The 23025-nt window shown below is 44.4% G+C and overlaps 1 protein-coding gene across 1 annotated transcript in view; it reads left to right on the top strand.

Annotated features, from left to right (window-relative positions):
- Window positions 1–23025, top strand: part of THSD4 (thrombospondin type 1 domain containing 4) — a 583467-nt gene that overhangs the window by 100339 nt on the left and 460103 nt on the right. The window contains exon 5 of the mRNA XM_074328210.2: window positions 11345–11792. Coding sequence (XP_074184311.2) covers window positions 11345–11792 — 448 coding nt within the window. The remainder of the gene's footprint in view (window positions 1–11344; window positions 11793–23025) is intronic.

Here is a 23025-nt window from a genome sequence, read left to right as displayed (position 1 = left end):
CTTACTTGCTGATGGACTCACTCCCTCTGAGCTCCAGCACTGGGACATAAGAGCAGGAAAGGAGCCAGGGACAGAGGAACAGGCACCAGAGCCCTGCTAAAGTGAACCCTGCTCTGTAGGGTCAGACCCTGCACTACAGCTTCTCTACTATAGTCACTGCCAGTCCTCACAACAAGTCACCCTGAAGGTCAGTCCCTCCCATTGATGTGTAAATAGCAACTAAGACTCTACTACAACAGGAGAGCACACACAACTCACACTAGGGACACACCTGGAGCACCCAGCTCTGGTGATCAGGGAGACTGCGCCACTGGACTCCATAGGACACCTACTACATAAGGCCACTCTACTAAGATTGGGAGGCCTAGCAACTCTACCTAATACATAGAAACATAGGGAGGCAGCCAAAATGGGGAGGCAAAGACATGTCCCAAATAAAAGAACAGAACAAAGCTTCTGAAAAATGTCTAAACTAAATGGGTATAAGCAGTCTATCAGATGCAGAGTTCAAAACGCTAGTTATAAGGATGTTCACTGATCTCAGGGAGAACTTCAGTAAGGAGAGAGGAAACATAAAAATGGAGATAGAAAATGTAAAAAAGAACCAGTCAGAAATGAAGAATACATTAGAGGGAATCAATAGTAGGTTTAGGAGATAAGGCAGCAGAACAGCAAAAAGAAAAACGAATACAAAAAAATGAGGATAGTTTAAGGGGCCTCTGGGATATCTAGCATACCAACATTTGCATCTTAGGAATACCAGACAGAAAAGAGAGAGACCAAGGAATTGAAAACCTATTTGAAGAAATAATGGTGGAAAACTTCCCTAACCTGGCAAAGGAAATATATATACAAGCCCAGAAAGTTCAGAGTCCCAAACAAGAAGAACCCAAAGAGGCCCACACCAAGACACATCATAATTAAAATGCCAAAGGTTAAAGACAAAGAAAGCATCTTAAAAGCATCAAGAGAAAAGCAATTAATTACCTACAAGGGAGCCCCCATAAGACTGTCAGCTGATTTCTCAACAGAAACTTTGCAGGCCAGCGGGGATTGGCATGAAATATTCAAAGTGATGAAAAGCAAGGACCTACAACCAAGATTACCCAGCAAAGCTATCATTTAGAATCAAAGAACAGATAAGGAGCTTTCTAGACAAGAAAAAAGCTAAAGGAGTTCACCACCACTGAACCAGTATTATAAGAAATCTTAGAGGGACTTCTTAAGATGAAAAAAAAGATAAAAAATATGAATAGTAAAATGACAATAGCTACATATCTATCAACAATTACTTTCAATTGAAATGGGTTAAATGCTCCAGTCAAAAAATAGGGTGCTAAATGGTTATGAAAACAAGACCCTTACAGATGCTGTCTATAAGAGACTCACTTCAGATGGAAAGACACACAGAGATTTAAAGGGATGGGAAGAAGATATTTCATGAAAATGAAGAACAAACAACAAACAAAAAACCAAAAAACTGGGGTATCAATACTTATACCAGACCAAATAGACTTTAAAACAAAGACTATAACAAGAGACAGAGACGGACTCAATAATCCCACTTCTGGATATTTACCTGAAGAAACCCAAAATGCTACTTCGAGGAGACATGTGCATCCATATGTTCATTGCAGCTTTGTTTACAATGTCCAAGATGTGGAGGCAGCCGGGTGTTCATCAATCGATGAGTGGATAAATAGTAGGTGGTGCAATGGAATATCGCTCGGCCATGGAAGGGAATGGGGTCTTGCCATCTGCAGCGGCATAGATGGACCTGGAGGGTATTGTGCTGAGCGGAGTATGTCAGACAGAGAAAGACAGATGCAATGTGATTTCACTTGCATGTGGAATCTAATGAACAAAATAAACAAACAAAACAGAAACAAACTCGTAGATACAGAGAACATTTTGATGGTTGCCAGATGGGAGGGGGGTTGGAAGTGGGTGAAAAAGGGGAAGGGATTAAGAAGTACAAATTGGTAGTTACAGAATAGTCATGGGGATGTAGGGTATAGCATAAGAAATATAGTCAATAATATTGTAATGACTATGTATGGTGTCAGTGGAGTACTAGATCTATCAGGGTGATAATCAGAGGGGGTTTGGTGGGCAGGGTGAAAAAGGTGAAGAGATTAAGTACAAACTAATAGTTACAAAGTAGTCATGGGGATATAGTGAAGTGTAGGGGATAAAGTCAATGATATGGTAATAACTATGCATAGTGCCAGGTGGGCACTAGACTAGTCAGGGGGATCACTTTGTAAATTATACAAATGTCTAACCACTATGCTGTACACCTGAAATTAGTATAAAATAATATTGAATGACAATGCTAATTGAAAAATCAAAAAGGGAAAAGGGGAAGGGGAATAAGAGGTCCAAATTTCCAGGTATAAAACAAATAAGTCATGGGGCTGTAATGTACCACATAGGGAATATAGTCAATAATATTGTGACAGTGTGGTACAGTGTCAGATGGTTGCTGGACTTATGGTGATCATTTCTTTAGGTATGTAAATGTTGAATAACTATAGTGTACACCTGAAACTGATATAATGTTGTGTGTTATATTTTAATAAAAATCTTAAAAGAGTTATGCTTATACTATACTGTAGTCTACTAAGTGTACGATAGCAGTATGTCTAAAAAAAAACAATGTACATACCTTAATTAAAATACTTTATTGCTAAAAAATGCTGACCATCATCTGAGCATTCAGGAAGTCATTATCTTTTTGCTGGTGGAGAGTCTCACCTTCGATTATCTGCAAAGCACAGTAAAGTGAAGCACAATAAAATGAGGTATGCCTATTATTTTTCTAGCATTTTTGCTCCTTTAGGGTTTTTTAAGGAACTTGTACATTAATAAACGTTGATTGAATAACCTCTGAAAAAAAAGTGCATGAGGTTCCTGACGTGACTTGGTTACTTGATGGGTAGGGATGCTGTGAGACAACCTGGGACTGGAATATATCATTACTGAAAATTCTGGATTGGGTGTCACAGAATCATAGCTATTCCTTACATAGACTATGTTGCCCGACCATATTCAGACTTTAAGGAAGCTTCCATTTGGGCATGAGGCTGGTGATGGCCTTGGCTGATCCAAAACCTTTCTGGGAGTCTCTGACTTTTCAGTTATGTACGTTGATTTTTCAGAAGAATATTCTGTCCCCAGACTATTTCTGTCCCCTCAGTCCTTGGGGCTCACAGCCTTTTTCTAAGTGAGTGTTGTATGTCCAGTCATAATGTCTGCATATTTAAGTATTCCATTGACTGACTTGGTTTCTCTTCTGATTTGCTTACGCAGCAGACACAGCTTCAGGGACAGGTCAGATGGCAGGGACCTGCATTTGTGGCTTCTGATCCTCTCCACATCCACAGTCACTTTTTTAAAAATTCAGTGGAGAGCAGTGTAGTGTTTTTCTTTTTTATATCACTTTCATATACTGAAAGCCCATGCAGAAGGCAAAAAAAAAAAAAAAAATTGTATAGTGGTGCAAAAGGATAAGGAATGACTCCACCTCAACTCAACCCCTGTAAGTCTGCTTCCCAAGGAAACCGTCACCCAACCTTTCATTTGTGTGGCTTCAGAAATGTATCCGGCATACATATGCATTTTCATGTATTGTATACATTTTTTTCTTTTTCAACACAAACGGGAGCATGGATATCCTGTGTTGTCTTCAGTATCTTGTTCTTTTTCACTTAATTGTAGTTTGGAAACATTTCTGCATTAGTGTATACACATCTGCCTCATTCTTTTAAACAGAGCCATAGCACCCCGCTGTGTACTCAGATATTTACCACAATTTAACTCGCTCATCCGTTTCCTAGTTAATGATGCTTAGGTTGTGTTTCAGATTTATAATTTGTAATCACAATTCAGATATGCAAAAGGCAGTTGATTTTTGTACAACTCAGCGTGGTTCATGAGCCTCTATTTCTGCTGCTGCAGGAAAACTGTCAATTCCAGGAAACTCAGATGCTCAGACACGTCATGTTAAACATCATGAATGTGGGGTTTATCCTCAGTTCAGTCAGGGTTCTCCCCCTTCCTCTCCCTGGAGGTGACCTGGCTCCCCAAGGAGTGGGGGCGGCTTCTGTGTAGTCTCGGTGAAGGGAGCATTGCCTGCTCTATTTCACTGGCTGCCTTCCTCCCCTTGTAGTAACTGCTGCCGAAAGTGCCACAAAGACCCCTCTGGGGTCACCCACTGGCACTCCAAGGGGCCCCTCCACCTTGACATCTCCCTCCCATGTCCTGGTCAGGTGCCATGTGGGACAAGGGCTTCCCCACAAGGCTTGCAGGTCCCTTCTGTCTCAGGCTCCTAAACAGATCAGGAGTTCCCGTGGCTCCCACCCCGGCCAGACCATTCTGGCCTAATCTCTGGTTACTGCCTCTCAGTACTTCCCTCATCTGCCTGCTATGCAAACTCTTCATTTCCTTTGGTTTGAAAAGATAGTTCCTAGGTCACAGAACCTGTTTCATATTCCATAGTATAAACTATACCTCTGCTTTCTATGTCCCAGACTTTGGCTCTTGACAGACAAAGCCCAAATTTTCAAATTCTAAAGAAACCCTTACTCTCTTAGTGCTGCTGATCGCTGGGTCATCTCTTCTCTGGCTGTAATCATCAAGGTCATTTAGAAACATTGCAGGGTGGGGGCAGGCAGGAAAGAAGGGATTACTGAGAGGGAAAATGCGCTGGCTAGTTTCTTACCACGCTGTCCTACTAGGGTTGTTTCAGGTGTCCTGCCAGTCCAGCCAGGCGGCACGGAGGACTGCTGAGCCCACGCCTCTGTACATTTATGAGCACCTGAGAAGTTCATTCTGACTTAGGAGTCCTACTGCTCGTCATCCTTTAATAACATGTCTATGAGAACCTCTTTAAAAACTGCATTTGGTCATACTAATGGGTTTTGGAAAAAGTATTTCACTTGATAGTAAATGCAAGTCTCCCCTCCCTCCCCTCTCCCTGAGCTTAAGTGCCAAGTGGGAATGCTTTGTTTCCTCCGTGACAGGGGAGAGGGAGGAAGAATGTGGCATTTGGGGAGCTTGTGTAGAGGCGACCCTCAGATGCACTCTCTGCATTTGTGACTAGGAGTCTACCTAGTCACAAAAAAAGTTTACTTCCTTACTTCCTCAGGCCCATCTTGGGTGCTAAGACTGGCCCAGTAAATCTGCCTCAAAACATTGGCTGGGTAAGAGTTTAGTTTTGATGTACTATGGCAGTGCAAAGTGCAAATGTGGCATAAAGGATCCCTTCAGATCAGATGTAGATTGTTCATTAAATACAGTGACATTCAATAGGGTCTTAGATTTCCTCAACAGTACCTCATACAGGGATGTCATCCGCCCCTGGTTCTGTCAGCTGTCTCAGTGACAGTCTTCCTCCCAGAAGCCGCCTTCCCATCTTCCCTAGGGAAGCATTGATTTCTGGTTACCTAACAACTCAACTCAGGTACCTGGCTGCAAGAAATGCCACCTTCTTAAATGCTGTAAAACCCAGAACCTCCAAGACGAAGCAGTGCAACGAGACTTTCTATTGGGGGGGAGGGGAATGACCTCGTTGCCCTGCCTACCTGCGGGCTGTCAGGCTCAGATTCCTGGGGTTCCCAGTTCCAGGGGCTGCTGCTCTGTGGGACGCTGTGGCCCATGTGGGGTTCATGTTAGCTCAGCTGAGAGAGGCTGCATCTCTCACGGAGACGTGACTGAGCTCTAAGGGAAAACAAAAGGGGAATAAACGTGGAGAGTATGTACAGTACAAACAACCTGGCTTCCGGAGGGCAGGGTTCCTGCTCTGCCCCTTCCACTCTACTGGAAACTAAGAAAAGAGGTAGATGCCATCGTCTCGCTGAAAGCAGCTGACCGGCAGCCTTGCCTGGGTGGCTTTCCAGTTCTGACGGACATGCATGAAGCGCCACGGACCTCTTAGTTCTGCCCCTTCGTTCTTGCCTGGGAACTTGGTAGAAATACAGTGTTTCAGACCCCACTCCGGACCTCTTTGCAGGTGGGGTTTCAACAGTCTGTTTTAACCAGATTTCTAGGTGATTCTGCTGCGGCTTCAGTCTGAGACGGACAATCTCAGAAGGACTAGGAGGAGAACAGCATGTGCGGGAGAGAGGAGGAAGTGGGGCTTGACTGTCGGTCTGAGATGTCCGTGGGGCTGTTGGAGTGTGGACCAGTATCCGCATCATCAGCTCCCCCTGGGAGCTTGTTACAAATGCAGAATCAGAGGCCCACCGGGCCTCCCGGGTCAGCAGCAGTAGTGTGACAAGATCCCCCGGTGACTTGTGTGCACGTCACAGGGGAGAAGCAGACTCTCGCCTAGAGGTCAGCTGGGTATACGCGCGTGCTCTTGACTTTCAGGAGCGGGGGCTGCGCGGGGATAGAAATGTCGGTGTTGTCAGTCACAGGTGCTGGCTGCGGATGACGCGTTTCCAGGGGTCCTGTGTAGACTTGGGAGACTGGAGTCTGCTTGAATCATTCCACTGACGGATGAGGGTTAACATCACCAAGTTGCACAACATCACACAGAATGAGCCCCTGGATGGCAGCCAGCCTGTTGTGAGGAAAATATTTGATGTGCTGGTTACCCTCTCCAAAATGTTCTTTGTAGCCTTTATCTCAAGAAACCACAGTTTCCCCAGACACCCATGGTAGGTCATTGGAAGAACTGGGACGAGAAGCTGGTGTCCGAACGCTTACTGTTGTGTTCTTGTCGTTGAGTTATGCTGTGGGGGGAAGGGACTCTGCGTGTACGTGTCAGGGCTGGAAATGGGAGCAAGCAGAAAAAGTCACACACCATACTCAAGAGATGTTCACACAAGTTGCTCAATAAAGGCTTGTTAAAGGTTGTTGAAACAGATCATGGAAAACATGATAAAAACTGCTTTCAGATTCAAGAAAATGCATTCCTATCAGTAACCTCGATTTGATCTTTACAACATCATTGTAAGTAGATAAGACGGGAAATTATTCATGGCCTCGTTATAAAAAAACAAAAACAAAAAATGAAAAACAGCCTTATTGAGATGTAATTAACATATCATAAAATTCACGATTTAAAGTGTATGAGTCAGTGGTTTTTAGTATATTCACAAGGTTGTGCAATTATAATCACTAATTACAGAACATTTCAGTCACCTCCAAAAGAAATCCTGTACCCTGGACATTTCATATAAGTGACCTTTTGTGTCTGGCTTCTTTCACTTAAAATGTGTTCCAGGTGCATCTATATTATATCATGTATCATCAATACTTCATCCCTTGTATGGCTGAATAATAATCCATTCTATGAATAGACTGTATTTTGTTTATCCATTATCAGTTGATAGGCGTTTGGGTTAAGTTTTTGTGTGGATATGTGTTTTCATTTCTCTTGGGTATATATCTAGGATTGGAATTGCGGGGTCATATGATAACACTACATTTCAGTGTTTGAGGATCTTCCAGATAGTTTTCCAAAGCGACTACACCATTTTCCATTCCCACCAGGAATGTCTGAGGCTTCCAGGTTCTCTACATCCTCTCCAATGCTTGGTATTTTCTGTCCTTTTTATGATAGCCATCCTAGTAGATGTCCTCTCATTTTTTTTAGGTAAGAAAATTGAGGGTGCATTATTGGCCAAAGTTGGTAGAGCTTTGAAATGGCCAAGCCAGAACTTTTTTTTAAAGCAAATGCTGTGGGATTCATGCTGCGCTAGGCATTATTTAAGTCCGTTGCTCTTATTAAGTTGTTTACTCTTTACAACAACCTGTAAGGAAGATACTGTTATCATCTTTATTTATACATGCATACAGGGCCAGGACTGGACCTAGGGTCAGGCCCTGAGATGCAAAACTTAAGAAGATATCACTCTCAGATTCAAGTCCCTGGCCTCATCCAAGTCCTGGCACTGTGTGAAGAAACTGAGCCATCAGAAGACAGACTACCTTCCCCAAAGGGTCAGTAATTAGTAGGTGGCGGCGGTGGGATATAAACCCAGGATCCCAGGCTTCAGAGTCCACCTCATTAGCCACTGTGCTACACTAACAGGTATGGCTTTGATCTCCAAACCGGGCTTTTTCTCTTTATTTCTGAAGGCTTCACTTTCTGAAATTAGCCAGAGCTTTGACAAGTGGGGACTCCAAAGTGAAAACTCCGGAGATGGGATATGAGGAGACCAAGCAGAGCTAACAGCCCCCAAGGTACCTACCGCGTGGACCCCTGAAGGGTTAACTGGCCACACAGTTCCCCTCGGCTACATCTGTGCTTATTATTTCAACTCTGTGTAAATCTGCCCAGTTCATGTAGGCTGTTCTACAAGTGGCCAGATGGACTCTGTCCTGGTGGGGAAGAGGCCATTCTGAACCGTCAGGGTAATTAGCTCTGACCGACCGTAAGGGAAACACATTCTCTTGGCCAAGTTAGGCTGAATCCGCGGCTTGTCTAATTGTTCTGAGTCAAATATTCAGAAATTACGTCTCTTATAATCGTACCGTAATTGGCTGCCCAATTTCTTTAGTCTGGTTCTCAGAATTAGCTGGTTATTTGTTTTTGAATCATTATCCTTCGAATGGTATTGCTATTTGTGGGGGTTTTGAATGGTTCTCTCAGTTTAGGCAGAGCCCCCCACAAAACAGTGTGAATACAAAAATATACATTTGCTCGTGTACATGTTACCCCCTCAGGAGTGATGGGCAGCCTTTGGAAAGATGCTTACACAAATCCCCAGCCAACAGCAGGTTTGCTGCCTCCTCAGCTCTCCAGGAGTAAGACCCAGTTAGTCTGGGTTCAGCGGCTCTCACTGGGTCAGCTGCAGCAGTCTGGTCCTAGCCAGCTGATTTTTTTTATATGTCACAAAGAGGGTTTTGTTTTTTTTTTGCTTTTTTCCGTTTGTTTGTTTTTTTAATTTATACCTATCTTTCTCCATTAAACATGATACATTTTACTGTTGAATTTTCAACTTTTTGTTTGGAATTTTAATTCTGTCTTTTGACTGTTTCTCAAAGCTGTGGGTCTGTGGACAAGCAGCTCATGCGTCAGCTTGGAGCTTGTTGGAAATGCAGAATCCCAGGCCCCGCGCCAGACGTCCTGAGTCAGAATCTGCCTCTTAGTAAGATCCCTGGGGGATTCCCGTGCACATTCAAGTTTGAGAAACCCCGCTCCATGTGTCTTCATTTCTGTTACCTTCAGCAGGGGCCCTTCACCTGGTGCTTACTCTGAGGCTAGGATTTTTGGTAGGCTTTCAGATTTTTTAAAGAAGAAAAATGATACACACACACACACACACACACACACACACACACAGAAATTCTTTCCTTTGCCTTTTCATGATGTCATTCATTTTACCTGGCCTGCCACAAGAAAGAAAAAAGGCAAATTACATTCAAGTTATATATATATTTAAGGCTAGTTTCTTAATTGCATCTCTTAAAGCAGCATGCTGGATCCCCCATCATTAACGGCGTCCCAAGTGTTGCCAAGATTAATTGAGAAATGCCTAAAGGTAAAGTAAGCCCTATAGGATAGTTTAATTCAAAACCATATCAGCTAAGAATGAAGGTGCAATTAGCGATAAAGATGTTAATAATTAGTTGTGGTCTGTTAAATTTTATATTCAGTGGTTATGTACAGTGAAGAAAGAGTTTCCTCATGAGGGCAGAAATTAATGTTTCACCTTGATTGCTGTTTTAATGTGCTTATTTTAATGGGGCCATCTTGTAGAAACCCTTGGGCACATTTCCAATTTTACGTAAAAGTAGAATTAATTATTATGGAAGCATATAATTTTAGAGCTGGAATGATCTTCACAGTCATTTAATCCAGTTCAGTCATTTTCAACATAAATAAGAGTCACATGCCTTATTAAGTCCTTCCACAGAATATTGGAAACTGTGCTTCCCAAGCCTTAGACCAGGGATGGTGAAACTTTCTCAGATCCCTCCAGACAAAAGTACTTCCTCTTGCCTCAGAATTCCCAAAGCGCCATTTTTGTAATGTCTCCAAGGCCTTTACCCCACCTTGTGTTATGTTACAGATGCTTCAAATGTAAGGTTGAGGTGTTCTCAGTGGCTTTATGACCACAGTATTCTTTGCTACATGAGTCTGTGGGTCAAGTGCGGTTTGGTTGATTTAGGGCATCCAGTGGTGGTGCCAAATAAGTAGGAGTTTTGTCTGATCCATTTTTGTATTTCTTTAGCATTCCTATGTTTTACAAACAGTAGTTTCATAATACAGTGGTACCTCAGTTTTTGAATGTAATCCACGAGTTCTAAAACGTTCGAAAACAGCCGACAGCTAGGCCTCAGGATCTTGCTCTCAGCGGGAGCCGTGTGACATGTTCGACTTCTGAGTCATATTCGAAAACCGAAGCATTTACTTCCAGGTTTATGGCGTTCATAAACCAAAATGTTCGTCAACGGAGACGTTCGAAAACCGAGGTACCACCGTAAAGGTACATGCAGTGGTATGCTGGAGCTGGTTTTTCCTTCCTCCTAGAGCTGGTTGTGTTTTCACAATGGCAGCTTGAAATTGGCCATGGTAGGAGTATTTATGCTTTGGGGAATGAAAAAATGCTACAACAGAGTTTTTTATCTCCAGAAAGCCATTTGTTAAACACTTCCCAATACACCACTCTTTATATAATTTTCGTAGAGTCTCACAAAGCAACAGGTCTCCACAAAATCTAAAGAGCCACACCAATGTGAAGGTGACCATGTCCCCATTGTCGCGCGTGGGTTGCCTCAGGAGTGACGGAGTAGCCAGTTGCTCAACCTCCTAATTTCTTCACGGATTTAGTTAGACCCAGTGCAAGTCAGGCTTAGGACTGCATTAGAACTTGGTTGCTTAGCTAAGTTCTGCTTACCTGGAAAAGCTATTTGGGCACGAATGATAATGGAAACAGAGTCTGAAATACCAGGCACAGTTGAGTGACAAAGAACCCCACACACTATTACCAGAAAAAAATGAACAGGAAGTTACTATGGCTGAAATCACAATGATATCTATATATTCCTCAAAAGACCGTCAGTGGTTCCCTACAATTTATAAAAGTACCCAAACTCCCTCATGTAAGTCACGTACTGACCACAACTTCCCAACCTAACCTCATTTTCAACCACTCCCATTGCCCACAATTGATTCCCATCTTCATTCTGCTTCCCAGCCTCTGCAGAGCCTGGTTCCGGCCTCCGTGATGTTCCCTTCTCCTGGAATGCCCTCCCTCTGCCTCTCTGTTGCACCGCAGCTTCGCTCCCAGACTTCTCTTTTTACCCGGTCCCCTCCACCATGGGCCAGAGCTCTGGGTGAACGTGAAACTTCCTGTGACCATCTCCTTTCTTGTGTGTCTCTCTGTAGGAGCAGGACCCGAGGTCCAATCGGCCCTGGCAAGTACGGCTATGGGAAGGCCCCGTACATCTTACCACTGCAGACGGACTCCTCACACTCACCGCAGAGGCTCCGGAGGCAGAGGCCCTCGGCCGGGCATTCCAGGCCCCAGGGGCCATCTGGTCCCAGCCATGGCTATAGCCCGCCAGCCGGCCGGGCCTCCCAGCACGGACCTCTGTACCAGAGTGACAGCGGCCCTCGTTCTGGACTGCAGGCCGCAGAGGCCTCCGTCTACCATCTGCCTTTGACCCATGACCAGGGCTTCCCTGCAGCTTCAAGTCTCTTCCATAGCCCGGAAACAAGCAGCAACCATGGCATGGGGGCGCACAGGGCAGCTCCGAGCTTCTCCCAGCCCGCCCGGTCGGCAGCAATCTCCTGCATTGGAGCCTATCGCCAGTACAAGCTGTGCAACCCCAACGTGAGTACCCAAGGCCTCATGGGGCCTGGGCTGACTGCTACGCTTACCTTCCTGTCGGTTGGCGGGAAACGTGTGGAAGACAGCAAGAGCATAGTTTTTTTACACCATGTTAATGCACTTTTATCTTCCTTTCTCTCATTTCTCTCCATTTATTCTCCCCATGTACTTTTCTTTTTTATGTAAGGTTATTACTTTAGTAACTTAGGAATAACTTTTTGAATCACTTATTGACAATCTATTGCTTATATCAAACAACAATATAACGATTGCTGCATATTAAACAACTTCCAAATTCTCAGTGGCTTTATGTCCACAATATTCTTTGCTTCATGGGTCTGTGGGTCAAGTGCGGTTTGGTTGATTTAGGGCATCCATAGTGGCGCCAAATAAGTGGGAGCTTTGGATGGTGTAACTAGCGTGGGGATCATGCAGGAAGTTCCCCGGAGGGTCCCTGCTCTGCCAGGCATCAACACTTTGGATGCTGCACTGCGAAAAAGTCTGGTCGTGGGTCACTTGCTGAAGATCCCACAGCTAATGAGTAGCAAAGGATATTATAAATGGAAACTACATAAGGTGACCAAATGTGTTTTTGTTACATATTGGTTTAAAGACTATATATAAAAGAAAAAGGAATAGAGAATGTTTAAAGGTTAAATTTCCAAGTTGCTATATTTTTCATTAATAGTTTAATCTGCCTTAATACTCCGTTACTGGGTAACAGGACAGCTGTTATATATTACCTTCAATTTCCTCATTAAAAATATATTTCCTGCTGCAGAGTCCATAGAAATGACTTAATTTGTGATTTTAATAATTCCTCTGAATGCCTGGATTGCTTTTGAGCTTGTTCTTCCACTGACAGGCTTCAGAAATTATTCACTTTTGTAAAGCAGTAATTTTTCTAAAGCCGTTACTCATCAGTCAACCAGTACGTCTTCATTGAGCGTCACTGCTTGTTCCGTAACAGACTGGGCGCTGTGGAAGAGAAAAGTCATATAATCCACCTTATAGAGTTGTTATGAGGACCATAAATCAAAAAGAAGTGCTTGTGTCTGATCAGATGTGGTCCCTGTTCTCGAATAGCCATTGCAATCCTTTTAGAATGAAATGAATTAATTTCTAATGGAGAACACATTCCCCCATTGACGAGTCCATTTTTTAATTTTGGAGACCAAGTAAATCATAAAGAGAAGGGAAAAGGGAGGGGGCGTTTGGCGTATGTGCGGACCTGATAGCTACTAAGCATTTCTTTCATTTAACCTACAGTGTTTTAAGCCGTGCACTGTTTGTCAGACCTGTGCTGCCAGGCTGGCTCTCCCCTTGCATCAGCTGTGGCTTCTCTGGTGGCTGGAAAAACTACACCACTGAAGAGATTGAATTGCAGTGAATCCTGGGAAATTCTTGGGCATTCATGATGTCTGCTGTCATTTTGCAGATAGGCAAAACCATGTCTGAAACCCCGGACAAAGAAGCAAACGTTGACAAGGGATCATCCAGGTGTAATTCCCTTCTCTGCTGTCACCTTTGGCACAGCGTCCTCCTGAGGGCCCCGTCACCCCAAGCCGCATCCTACCTACTCTTTTTGAGAGACAGCCTTCCTCAGAGGTCGTGTTACTGCATCCTTTCTTTTCATAAGCCCGTGGCTGCTTGTGACTTGGGCCATAACCTATGAACACTTTAAAACTCCCTGTGTTCGGGATCTCCCAAATCACTCCTAGGCTCGGTGATTTGCCAGGACGACTTAAGGACTCAGCGTATGGCCCTACCCACAGCTATGACTTATTACAACAAAAGGATGGAGAGGAAAATCAACAGACAGAAAGGTGCATGGGGCCAAGTCCAGAGGAAACCAGGCACCAGCTTTCATGAGTCCTCTTCCAGTGGAGTCCACAGGACACACTTAATTCCCTAGCAATGAGTTGTGACAACACGTATGAAGTGTTGTCAACCAGGGAAGCTCATTAGAGGCTTCGTGCCCAAGGTTCTTTTGGGGGGGCTGGTCATATAGGCACCCTCTGCCTGCTACATACTAAACTTCCAGGCTCCCAAAAGGAGAGCAGGTTTTCAGCATAAATTGTATTGCTTGTACATGTGGTTTGGGCATAGTAGGTCACTCTTATCACTTAGGGAGTAATAGAAGCCCTTCCAAAATCTAAGTTTCCAGACACCAGCCAAGGAGCAACCTTGCAAGCAGGGCTTTCTAAGGAGAGCCACCCTAGTCCTGCTGTACGTGTTATTTACACTCTCGCCACGTGGACCCGTGTGCTCTAGCATCTTAGCACACGGGTGTTTTGGGGGGGGCTGGTCATACAGGTCAAATGTCTTATGACATTTACATATCTTCCCCAAGGTCCAACGTGAAGAGATGCCATGAATTTCCAAATTGTGTAAATCTTCCTATTCTAAGAGGAACGAGGTGAAGGGCGATATTGTGAAAAAGCGAGTAATCTGATAGGGAATATGACGCTTATGCCATCTCCAAAGGTTAAAACGTGACACACACATTTAGAGATCGCTCCCAGTTCTTACCTGGAAGAAGAAAAACGAGAGTAGGTTGGGGAAGGTGGGAAATATCCACTGATTTCAGAAATACGTCCTTGAAAGTAAGCACCCAGTTAGCCCACCCCAGTTCTTGATGGAAAGCCCTCTTCCTAAAACCACTCCCTCAGTAGAGGGCTCAACTCGGGGGTGCGTGGTAATACACACGTGGGGTGGTCTGAATCAGGGCAAGTGTGCTTGCAGACTTCCGTGTCTCAGAACAGTGTCTCAACACTGGTCAAGGTCCCTCCATCCTCACCGGTGTGAGCCAGTGGCAGAGAAGGGGCCACCGGCTGTTATAAGTCAGTGTACTTAGTGTTCTGAATACGCGGAAGAGCTCTGAGAGCACAGGGCAGGCGGCCCCAGGGCTGCAGAAGACTCCACTGAGAACGGGACAGTTGAGCTGCGCTTCCAAGGATGGCCAAAAAAAAAAAAAAAAAAGAGAGAGAAAAGAGCATTTGGGGGCAAAAGAAACAGCTTCGTCAAACACAAGGCAGGATTGTGTGAGCATCTCAGGTGCTGCCATGCCTGTCGGGGGAGGGTCTCTCCTTCCTTTCCCTCCCCATCCTCCTATCCATTTTAAATAATCACAGTCTTAATGGGGAATTTATTCCTTAACGTCTCGATGTACAGAAACGTCACATGGCCTTGCTTGACTTTCATATATGACATAGATGAGTGAGAAACTTTTTAAAATACAGCGAAAGGTCAGAAAACAGCTTTAAACAACTGGTTAAAATGGATGATAGGTCTGCAAGGCAGTATGACATAGTGGGTTTGGGAGTGAAGTTGAGCTGATGTAAACCTGAGCTGCACTCCTTGGGAGCTGAGTTTCGTAACTCTCTGAGGACCAGTTGTAAAGTGGGAATAATACTACCTGCTCCGTAGGGTTGATGTGAGGTTCAAATAAGTGCAGAGTCGCAAAACTTGGGATGAAATGGTCGGATTTCCCTTTTGTCCTCTGGGTTAGCTGTGGTCCAGGGTCCCTTCCTTTTGTCCAACAGTAAAACCAGGTTTCTGAAGAGACCCAACATTTCAGCTGTGATGCAGTTTCAATGTAGTCACCCTTGGGTCATGTTTAAAGTGAGGAAAGTGAAACTATAGGTAACTTCATGCCAATGAATTCTTTATACCCTCGAATGTGCATACGAAGTTCGGATAATTAGGTTTGCAAACTCATCCTAGAAAAAGTGCTACATACCTCATTGCTGAATATCACTACAGTCACCTTCGAAGTACTCCCCTTGGGAAGTTATGCACCCAGGCCAGTACCTAGTCCACCTTCAAAGCAATTTTGGAACTCTTTTTCTGGAATGGCCATCAGAGCTGACATTTTGTCCTGAATGTCATCAAAATGTCTTCCTTTCAATATTTCCTTTATCTTCAGATAAAGAAAGGGAGGGTGTTCCAATACAGTCATTTGTTTACTGGCTAAAAACTCCCTCACAGACACTGCCCTGTGAGCTGGTGCATTGTCTTGATGTAAGAGCCATGAATTGTTGGTGTAAAGTTCAGGTCGTCTAACTTTCTCACGCAGCCTTTTCAGCACTTCCAAATAGTAAACTTGGTTACTTTTAACTGTGTGTCCAGTTGGTACACATTCATAATGAATAATCCCTCTGGTATCAAAAAAGCTTTGCAACATCGTTGCAACAAGTTCATAAATTTAATTGTCAGCCCTCATATTTACTATTAAGCCCTGTCTTATGGTGCCACTTGGGAATTTTAAGCATTCCAGGGTGCTTTTAGGGTTGATTCATAGAAGATGCCCTTTATGAAATACTTCAAAATCAATAATACATCAGCAGTAATGATATCGGAAGGTAGTCTTTAAAGATAAGAAAGATTTTTATTTTCTTGCTTACAGTGTGTATGAGGAAGTTGAGGTGACAGACCCCAGTGTAAACAGATAATCGGTGGTCTTTCAGAGCAGACATCAATCTCACACGTCTCCTAGTGCAACACCCCACGTTGCTCACTATTGCGGTTCTTGCTGGAGTCCATAGCACAGCGCTGACCCTGACTGAGCAGGGTCAGGCGTTAGGCTCTCAGACAGGGACACTGAGAGTGAGAAACCTCTGTCTCCAGGGGACTCCAAGGCCAGTGGGAGAGCGTCAGGTAGGTAAGTAATGAGTGCAGAGCACAGGCACCCATTCGTGTGCTGTGTCGGCCCCTGGAACTCTCCAGACAGTGGAAATTCACCTGGCTTGGGTGGAATCGACAAGTCAGCAAAGGCCTTCCTGGGGAAGTGCAGGCTTTCCAGCTGAGGGCAGAGTTTTCTAGGAAGAGGGAGTGGCAGGGACCCTCGAGTCCCCTTCCACTCCCATCATGGCTGAGGAGCAAGAAGGGGGCGCCTGGGGAACCGTGCAGTGGAATCAGATGTTTTCCTAATGAGTGGTGGCTCCGTCTGCGAGTGTGATGTCTTCAGCAGAGAAGGGGTAAAACCGGGAGGCATCGTGGTTTGTCCACAACCCGGCACTTTCTCAGCTGTGGCAACAAATAATACATAGTCAAGGAATCGAGTAAATAATTAAGTTTCTTCTTTATGGGAGCTCTTAGGAACAAAAGAACTAGAGTCTTTATAGGGGTGAAACAGGGGAAGGAGAAAGCCAAACTGCAGTTCTTCTTGTGCCTGAGGGGTGCAATTAAAGTAAAATTCTTTTCCACTAGCTGTTTCTGGGGTTTTGTGTTATTATTCGCTGGATACATTAACTGGCCGGACTGTCTGTGCCCTTTGTGGTGGAGGCCAGGGCGTCTCTCTCCCCACCTTCTCTGAAGCACCCTGAATTCTGTGCTTTCTCCCCAGAGAGGAGACTGTCGCTCCAGCTCCTTCTGGAGAAGTGGGGCTAGTAGTGCAAGGCAGGGACAAGGCTGTAAGTTGTTAAGGGCCTTCGTTGCCAAAGGAGGCGTGACTCTGAGTTTAGACAGAGTGCACTTACTGTTACGAGGGGAAAAACTCCTGGGGCTAAAAGCAGCTTTTAGCAAACAGGAGTGTGCTGAGTTCTGATATCAGTGACTCTCCAGTAAATTTCCCTGGGGTGGGGCTGGCTTCTGACAGTGAATTTATCCACATAGAGTTGTTTCTGCCTCAAAGTAAGTGAAAATGAAAGGAAAATGTTGGACACATCACAAATGAAGTTAACCACGCTCTGTCCAGGCAGCTTCTAATTCTACCCCGTTTCTAGTCTGCTATTGAATAAAAGAGTTGCTGACAACTTCCTGACTGCTGTTTTAAGGAGAAGTGTAGCAAGTGGGCCTGGTAAGAATTCAGTGCAATTCTGGAAGGTATAAAACTCACCAGGAACTGTGGGACCAGTTCTGGACGGACAGGACATCTTCCTGGGGGTCTCAGCGTAACCTTCTCTTATCATGAGCTTATCACCAACCTCCTTATCTGGGAAGTATGTGCTAGTGTCAGCGCTTTTTGCCTGAGTCTGCTTTCCATCTTCCCAGACCATTTGGAATTTTCCATAGAAAGTTTTCCCAATGACTTTTTCATATTCTATTAGTGGCCTTTCATATACATATGTGAACTATATGTGAATACGAGTGTGTAAATATTAAATACAAATATTCACATATTTCATATGTATGAAATTTATATGTATGACACACATACACACACCTGTGTATGAACTGTTCACAGTTGTCACTCGTCATGTTTATAAAAAGCAGTGCAAATAGTAAGAAATATCACAGTGGTAGAGAGCGGTATGTCTTCGTCCCTCTCCCAAGATGTAGTCACAATCATTTTTATTGTTTTGTTTTTTTCATGGTCATTCTCTCCGTAACTCTAAATAACGTGCTAATACCTCTGCTTCTTGATATATCAACTTCAAAATTTTTCTCTGTCAACTTCTCACCCTGAAACCTGAAAAAATGACCCCCTCTCTTCCCACCCTGCTGATGCCTGCAAGCCACATTTTAATTTTCAGTTATATTTTTAATTGTATATAGTATATTAACAATTTTTATTGCCTTATTTTACCAATCTTAGGAAGGATCAGTTAACTCCCTGTTTTGCAAAGTTAGAAATTTAGTGCCCAACTAATTCATTAAATAATTCTCATTTCATTCCTTAGTTTGGTTTATGTAGTTTTCTCACTGTGACCTTTGAAATCCTTACAAGCGACCAGTAGGAGGGATTCCTCTCTGGATCCTCAATCGTCAGGACACCTGACACATAGCAGGAACGCAGTGACCTTTTGCCTTTGAAAGAAGTTCACATCCTGCCCTAGCAGATATCACAGGGAAGGAAACCAGTCTTATTCATGTGGTCTCTGAAGTAGCTACTAGCAAATGTCTGAGGTGGACAATTCAGTTTGCGAACTTGTTGCAACAATGTTGCTAACTGTTTTTTATATTAGAGGGATTATTCATTATGAATTTGTACCAACTGGACACACAGTTAACCAAGTTTGTTATTTGGAAGTGCTGAAAAGGCTGAGTGAAAAAGACAAAAACGACCCGAACTTTTCCCCAACAATTCATGGCTCCTGCATCAGGACAATGCACCAGCTCACACAGCTCTGTCTGTGAGGGAGTTTCTAGCCAGTAAACAAATAACTGTATTGGGGTACCCTCCCTACTAATCTGATCTGGCCCCCAATGACTTCTTTCTTTACCCAACGATAAAGGAAACATTGAAAGGAAGACATTTTGATGACATTCAGGACATCAAGGGTAATACGACGACAGTTCTGATGGCCATTCCAGAAAAAGAGTTCCAAAATTGCTTTGAAGGGTGGACTAGGCACTGGTGTTGGTGCATAGCTTCCTAAGGGGAGTACTTTGAAGGTGACCGTAGTGACATTCAGCAACGAGATACGTAGCACTTTTTCTAGGATGAGTTCGCAAACTTAATTGTCTGACCTTGTATGCTCCTTGGGGAAGTAGGAGTTTTGAATGTTTTTAAAAGTTTACATTTTGCCATATGCTTGCTTCCTGATTAGTTAGAAAAAGGGTGTTTTCTTTTAGACCTTCTTATAGGCATAGAGATATATTGATAACCTAAAAAAGGAGAAATAAATAAGTACTCCTGGGATAGGCCTAGATTTGTATGGATGTATATCCAGAGTACTTAAAATTATAGGGCTCTGCTGGGGGAGTGAGTGGGCTTAGTCACTAGTCATTAGTAGCCTTTGGATTTTTGATGAATAGAGGGAAACACCTTTCTCTAGGCGAACAATACGAATTTGGACGGGAAAAAAAATTTGAAAACTAAGAAAACCTTAGTTTTATGATTGATTTTTTACAAATCCAAAACCTTGACCCAACTCTTTTGGGCAAACCAATTCACTGACTGTCTAGAGGAGTGCTGGAAAGGGTAGGAGGTGGTAAAAGAGTTTTTGCAGCGTTGAGTTTGTTCCGAGTAACTTGAGAAAGCAGATAGTAAACATATTTGAAAAATGTGCTGGATTCCTTGTAAGGAAGCTTGGTCCATGGTTATATTATTCTACTGCTGGAAAACAAAACCTGTTTTCCAGCTGTAGGAGAGAAAGGAGGGGAATGTTTACTCCAAACACCTACCTTTCAGGCACTTAAGCTTCCGGGACTGTCAGATTCATCTTTGATGTCTACCTAGATTCCAGTTCAGCTAACATTGATTGAGCATTGCTGTAAGCCAGAAGCTTTAGTGTGTTACTAATTTAATCCTCACAAAAATCCCTGGGAGGTGGGAGTGGTGCCGTCACTTAGGTTTAGAGAAGCAAAGTGCTTTGCCCAAGGTCACATAAGCACTTTCTCATGGCAGTTCAGAGACATATCGTAGATTTTCTGTTTTTAGGTTTCCTCACTGTGCTGATATTAAATACATCATTTGTTGCTATGGTAGCTGGTCTTTTGATTGAATCCAGACCAATGCAAAGGACAAAAAAGTGCGTATCTGACCCAGGCATAATTCAAGGTCATGTTCCCTCGTGCTACCTTCATGGGGATGATGCTCTTTTGTCTCCTGGGGAACTGAACGTAATTAATTACCAAAAGGTAAGCTCACCAGCAGTGGCCTCTTGAGCAGTGAAGTTAGGTACAGGCCGTTGTCATCTCCGATTAACCAGGGTCCCTAGAAACCTAGTCCATGTTTCCATAACACTGTTTGTGACGCATAGCAACCCCAGGCAGTTGTCTAGATGGAACTTTGGAGAGGGCCTGAAGTGCTTTGTAAGGATTCAGCTCATTTTCCTGAAGTGCATCTTTATCCTCTTCCCGAAAGAGAGCGGTGGGAACATCCCTCCCTCTTTTGGGAGGACGGGAGTCACTTGAAGGCAGGCGGTCTCCGGGGCTCATGGCTTGGCTAGAAAGCTCCGGTCTTCACTGGCCCCTTCCTGTGTGAGCCTGACCTCCAGCTACATGCCTTTTTTTCTGTCTCAGTGTCTGGTCTGAAAATTACAAGAACCTGTGTCCATGGACAGGCTCGGTTGTCGGTAGGAAATCTGCCCAAAGTTAACTCACGGTGTAATATAGGGACAGTGACTGATAAGGCCAGGGTGACTCGGTCTATGGCATCAGGAAACAACCCACTGGAAACGTAACACATAGAAAGGGATCTGTAACCTAGAAGTTTAACTTCAGAGAATCTGTAAAATGAGAGGAGATCATATACTGATAATAGTATAACAAGTACAAACAGATGTGATCTACAAAAGAGACATGAAACAATTTCCCCTGCTCCCTGCTCCCGACAGCTGGGGCCACTTCATCAGGCCTCAGAGGCTGAGGCTGACCCTGGCCTCTAGGGCCTCTCTTGACAACAGAAGGAGTTAAGGCCTCCTGTCTGACAACCCATTGCAGATTCGTTTTGCTGTCCATACAGTCTCAGGGGCATCCTGGCATCGTGGTTACTAGCATGGGTTCTGGACCCCAAATGTTTGGGTTCAGATCCTGACTTCACCACTTATAAGCCCTGTGATCTTGGACAGCTCATTTAATTTTTTGTAGTCTTGATTTCTTTATCTGTAAAATGGGTACAATACTTGTCATGAGGATTAACTGAGCCAATATACATAAATCATATGGTGGAATGTCTGGCATTTAGTAAGTGCTCAATAAAAGTTACCAATTTTTCTTCTTTTTTTTTTTTTTTTTTAAAGATTTTATTGGGGAGGGGGAACAGGATTTTATTGGGGAACAGTATATACTTCCAGGACTTTTTTCCAAGTCAAGTTGTCCTTTCAATCTTAGTTGTGGAGGGCACAGCTCAGCTCCAGGTCCAGTTGCCATTGCTAGTTGCAGGCGGCACAGCCCACCATCCCTTGTGGGAGTCGAACCGGCAACCTTGTGGTTGAGAGGACGCGCTCTAACCAACTGAGCCATCTGGGAGGCAGCTCAGCTCAAGGTGCCGTGTTCAATTTTAGTTGCAGGGGGCAGAGCCCACCATCCCTTGCGGGACTCGAGGAGTTGAACTGGCAACCTTGTGGTTGAGAGCCCACTGGCCCATGTGGGAATCGAACCAGCAGCCCTCAGAGTTAGGAGCATGGAGCTCTAACCACCTGAGCCACCGGGCCAGCCCAAAAGTTACCTATTCTTGATATCATCATCATCATCACCACCACCACCACCACCCCAGGCTCTGCTTCCTCACCTGCACCATAATTCGGTCTCAGTAACCCACTTCCATTTCTAGGCCCTGTGAGCCTTGCATTTCTCAGGCCAGGTCCCTGTCCTTCCCAGGAAGTAGTTCCCTGCCTCCAACTGGCAGCTTGCCTGGCATCATGTGGGTGCCTGCTCAGGGTCACACACAAGGGTGTGCCCATCTGCCAGGGCACCTTGTTACCTCCCACTGCACCTTCCCACTCTGACTGCTATTTGGCTGCCATAGCAACCTCTGGGCTTAGCTGCCTGCTGGCAACTGTAGGTGGATTTGCTGCTTCAGTCTCTGACCCCCTGCTGTGGGTCTGCCACCACCTCAGTCCTCCTACCTCAGGAGGTAACCGGGCCATGCTCAGATATAAGGAACTTGTTGATGACCAGGATCCTGAATGGTCCATCACAAGTGACTGGTTGGCCTGGTAGACGCACATGGACGTAATAATCCCAGGCATTAGTGGGACGTAAAACACACCGTAAGATTATAAACTACAAGCACGTGCCAGGGTGGCGAGGGCCAGATGTGTTTGGAAAAGCTCAACTCTGATAAATTTTTGTTACATAAATATCGCCTATTTATGGCAGAAAAATTACACAATACAAATAAACCAAAAGTTAATTGTGAAGAGAAAACGTCTATAACTCACCTTCCAGAGAAAACTCTTAACCTCTCTTCCCCCTCCCCACACCGAATCATTCTGACACTTTCCAGTTAATGGATTGTGGACTGCTTTCCATGTCATAAAGTGGACATTTGTATCATCAAATACTGAGCAAATCAAAATGATTCTGAAGGTGCACTGTTGGCACTATTTTGCTGATGGAGAGAGAGGGGTGAAGCAGACTGGCTAAGATTGTGTGGTGTGCAGCTTCCAGTTCTAGTAACTGCCAGCAGCTTAATTAAGAGCGGCTTTTGGCTGTAGCCTCGTTGCAGAGCAGCTCTGCCTGACAGAGGTGTGCTTATTTGAGAACAGGACATTTCGCCCACTGGTTCTGGTCTGGTTCCCTTATAAAAACCTGCCAGCCAGCAGCTCGTCTCTCATTTCTGGTGATGGCTGGGGTGGGGGACACAGCTCTGGCCTCTGTCTCTGTCATTGTGGGACCTTTGGCA

Source organism: Rhinolophus sinicus, chromosome 3 (assembly GCF_057876585.1).
Source record: "Rhinolophus sinicus isolate RSI-liver-muscle chromosome 3, RSI-T2T, whole genome shotgun sequence".
Classification (NCBI taxonomy): domain Eukaryota; kingdom Metazoa; phylum Chordata; class Mammalia; order Chiroptera; family Rhinolophidae; genus Rhinolophus; species Rhinolophus sinicus.
This window is presented reverse-complemented; position numbering and strand designations above follow the sequence as displayed.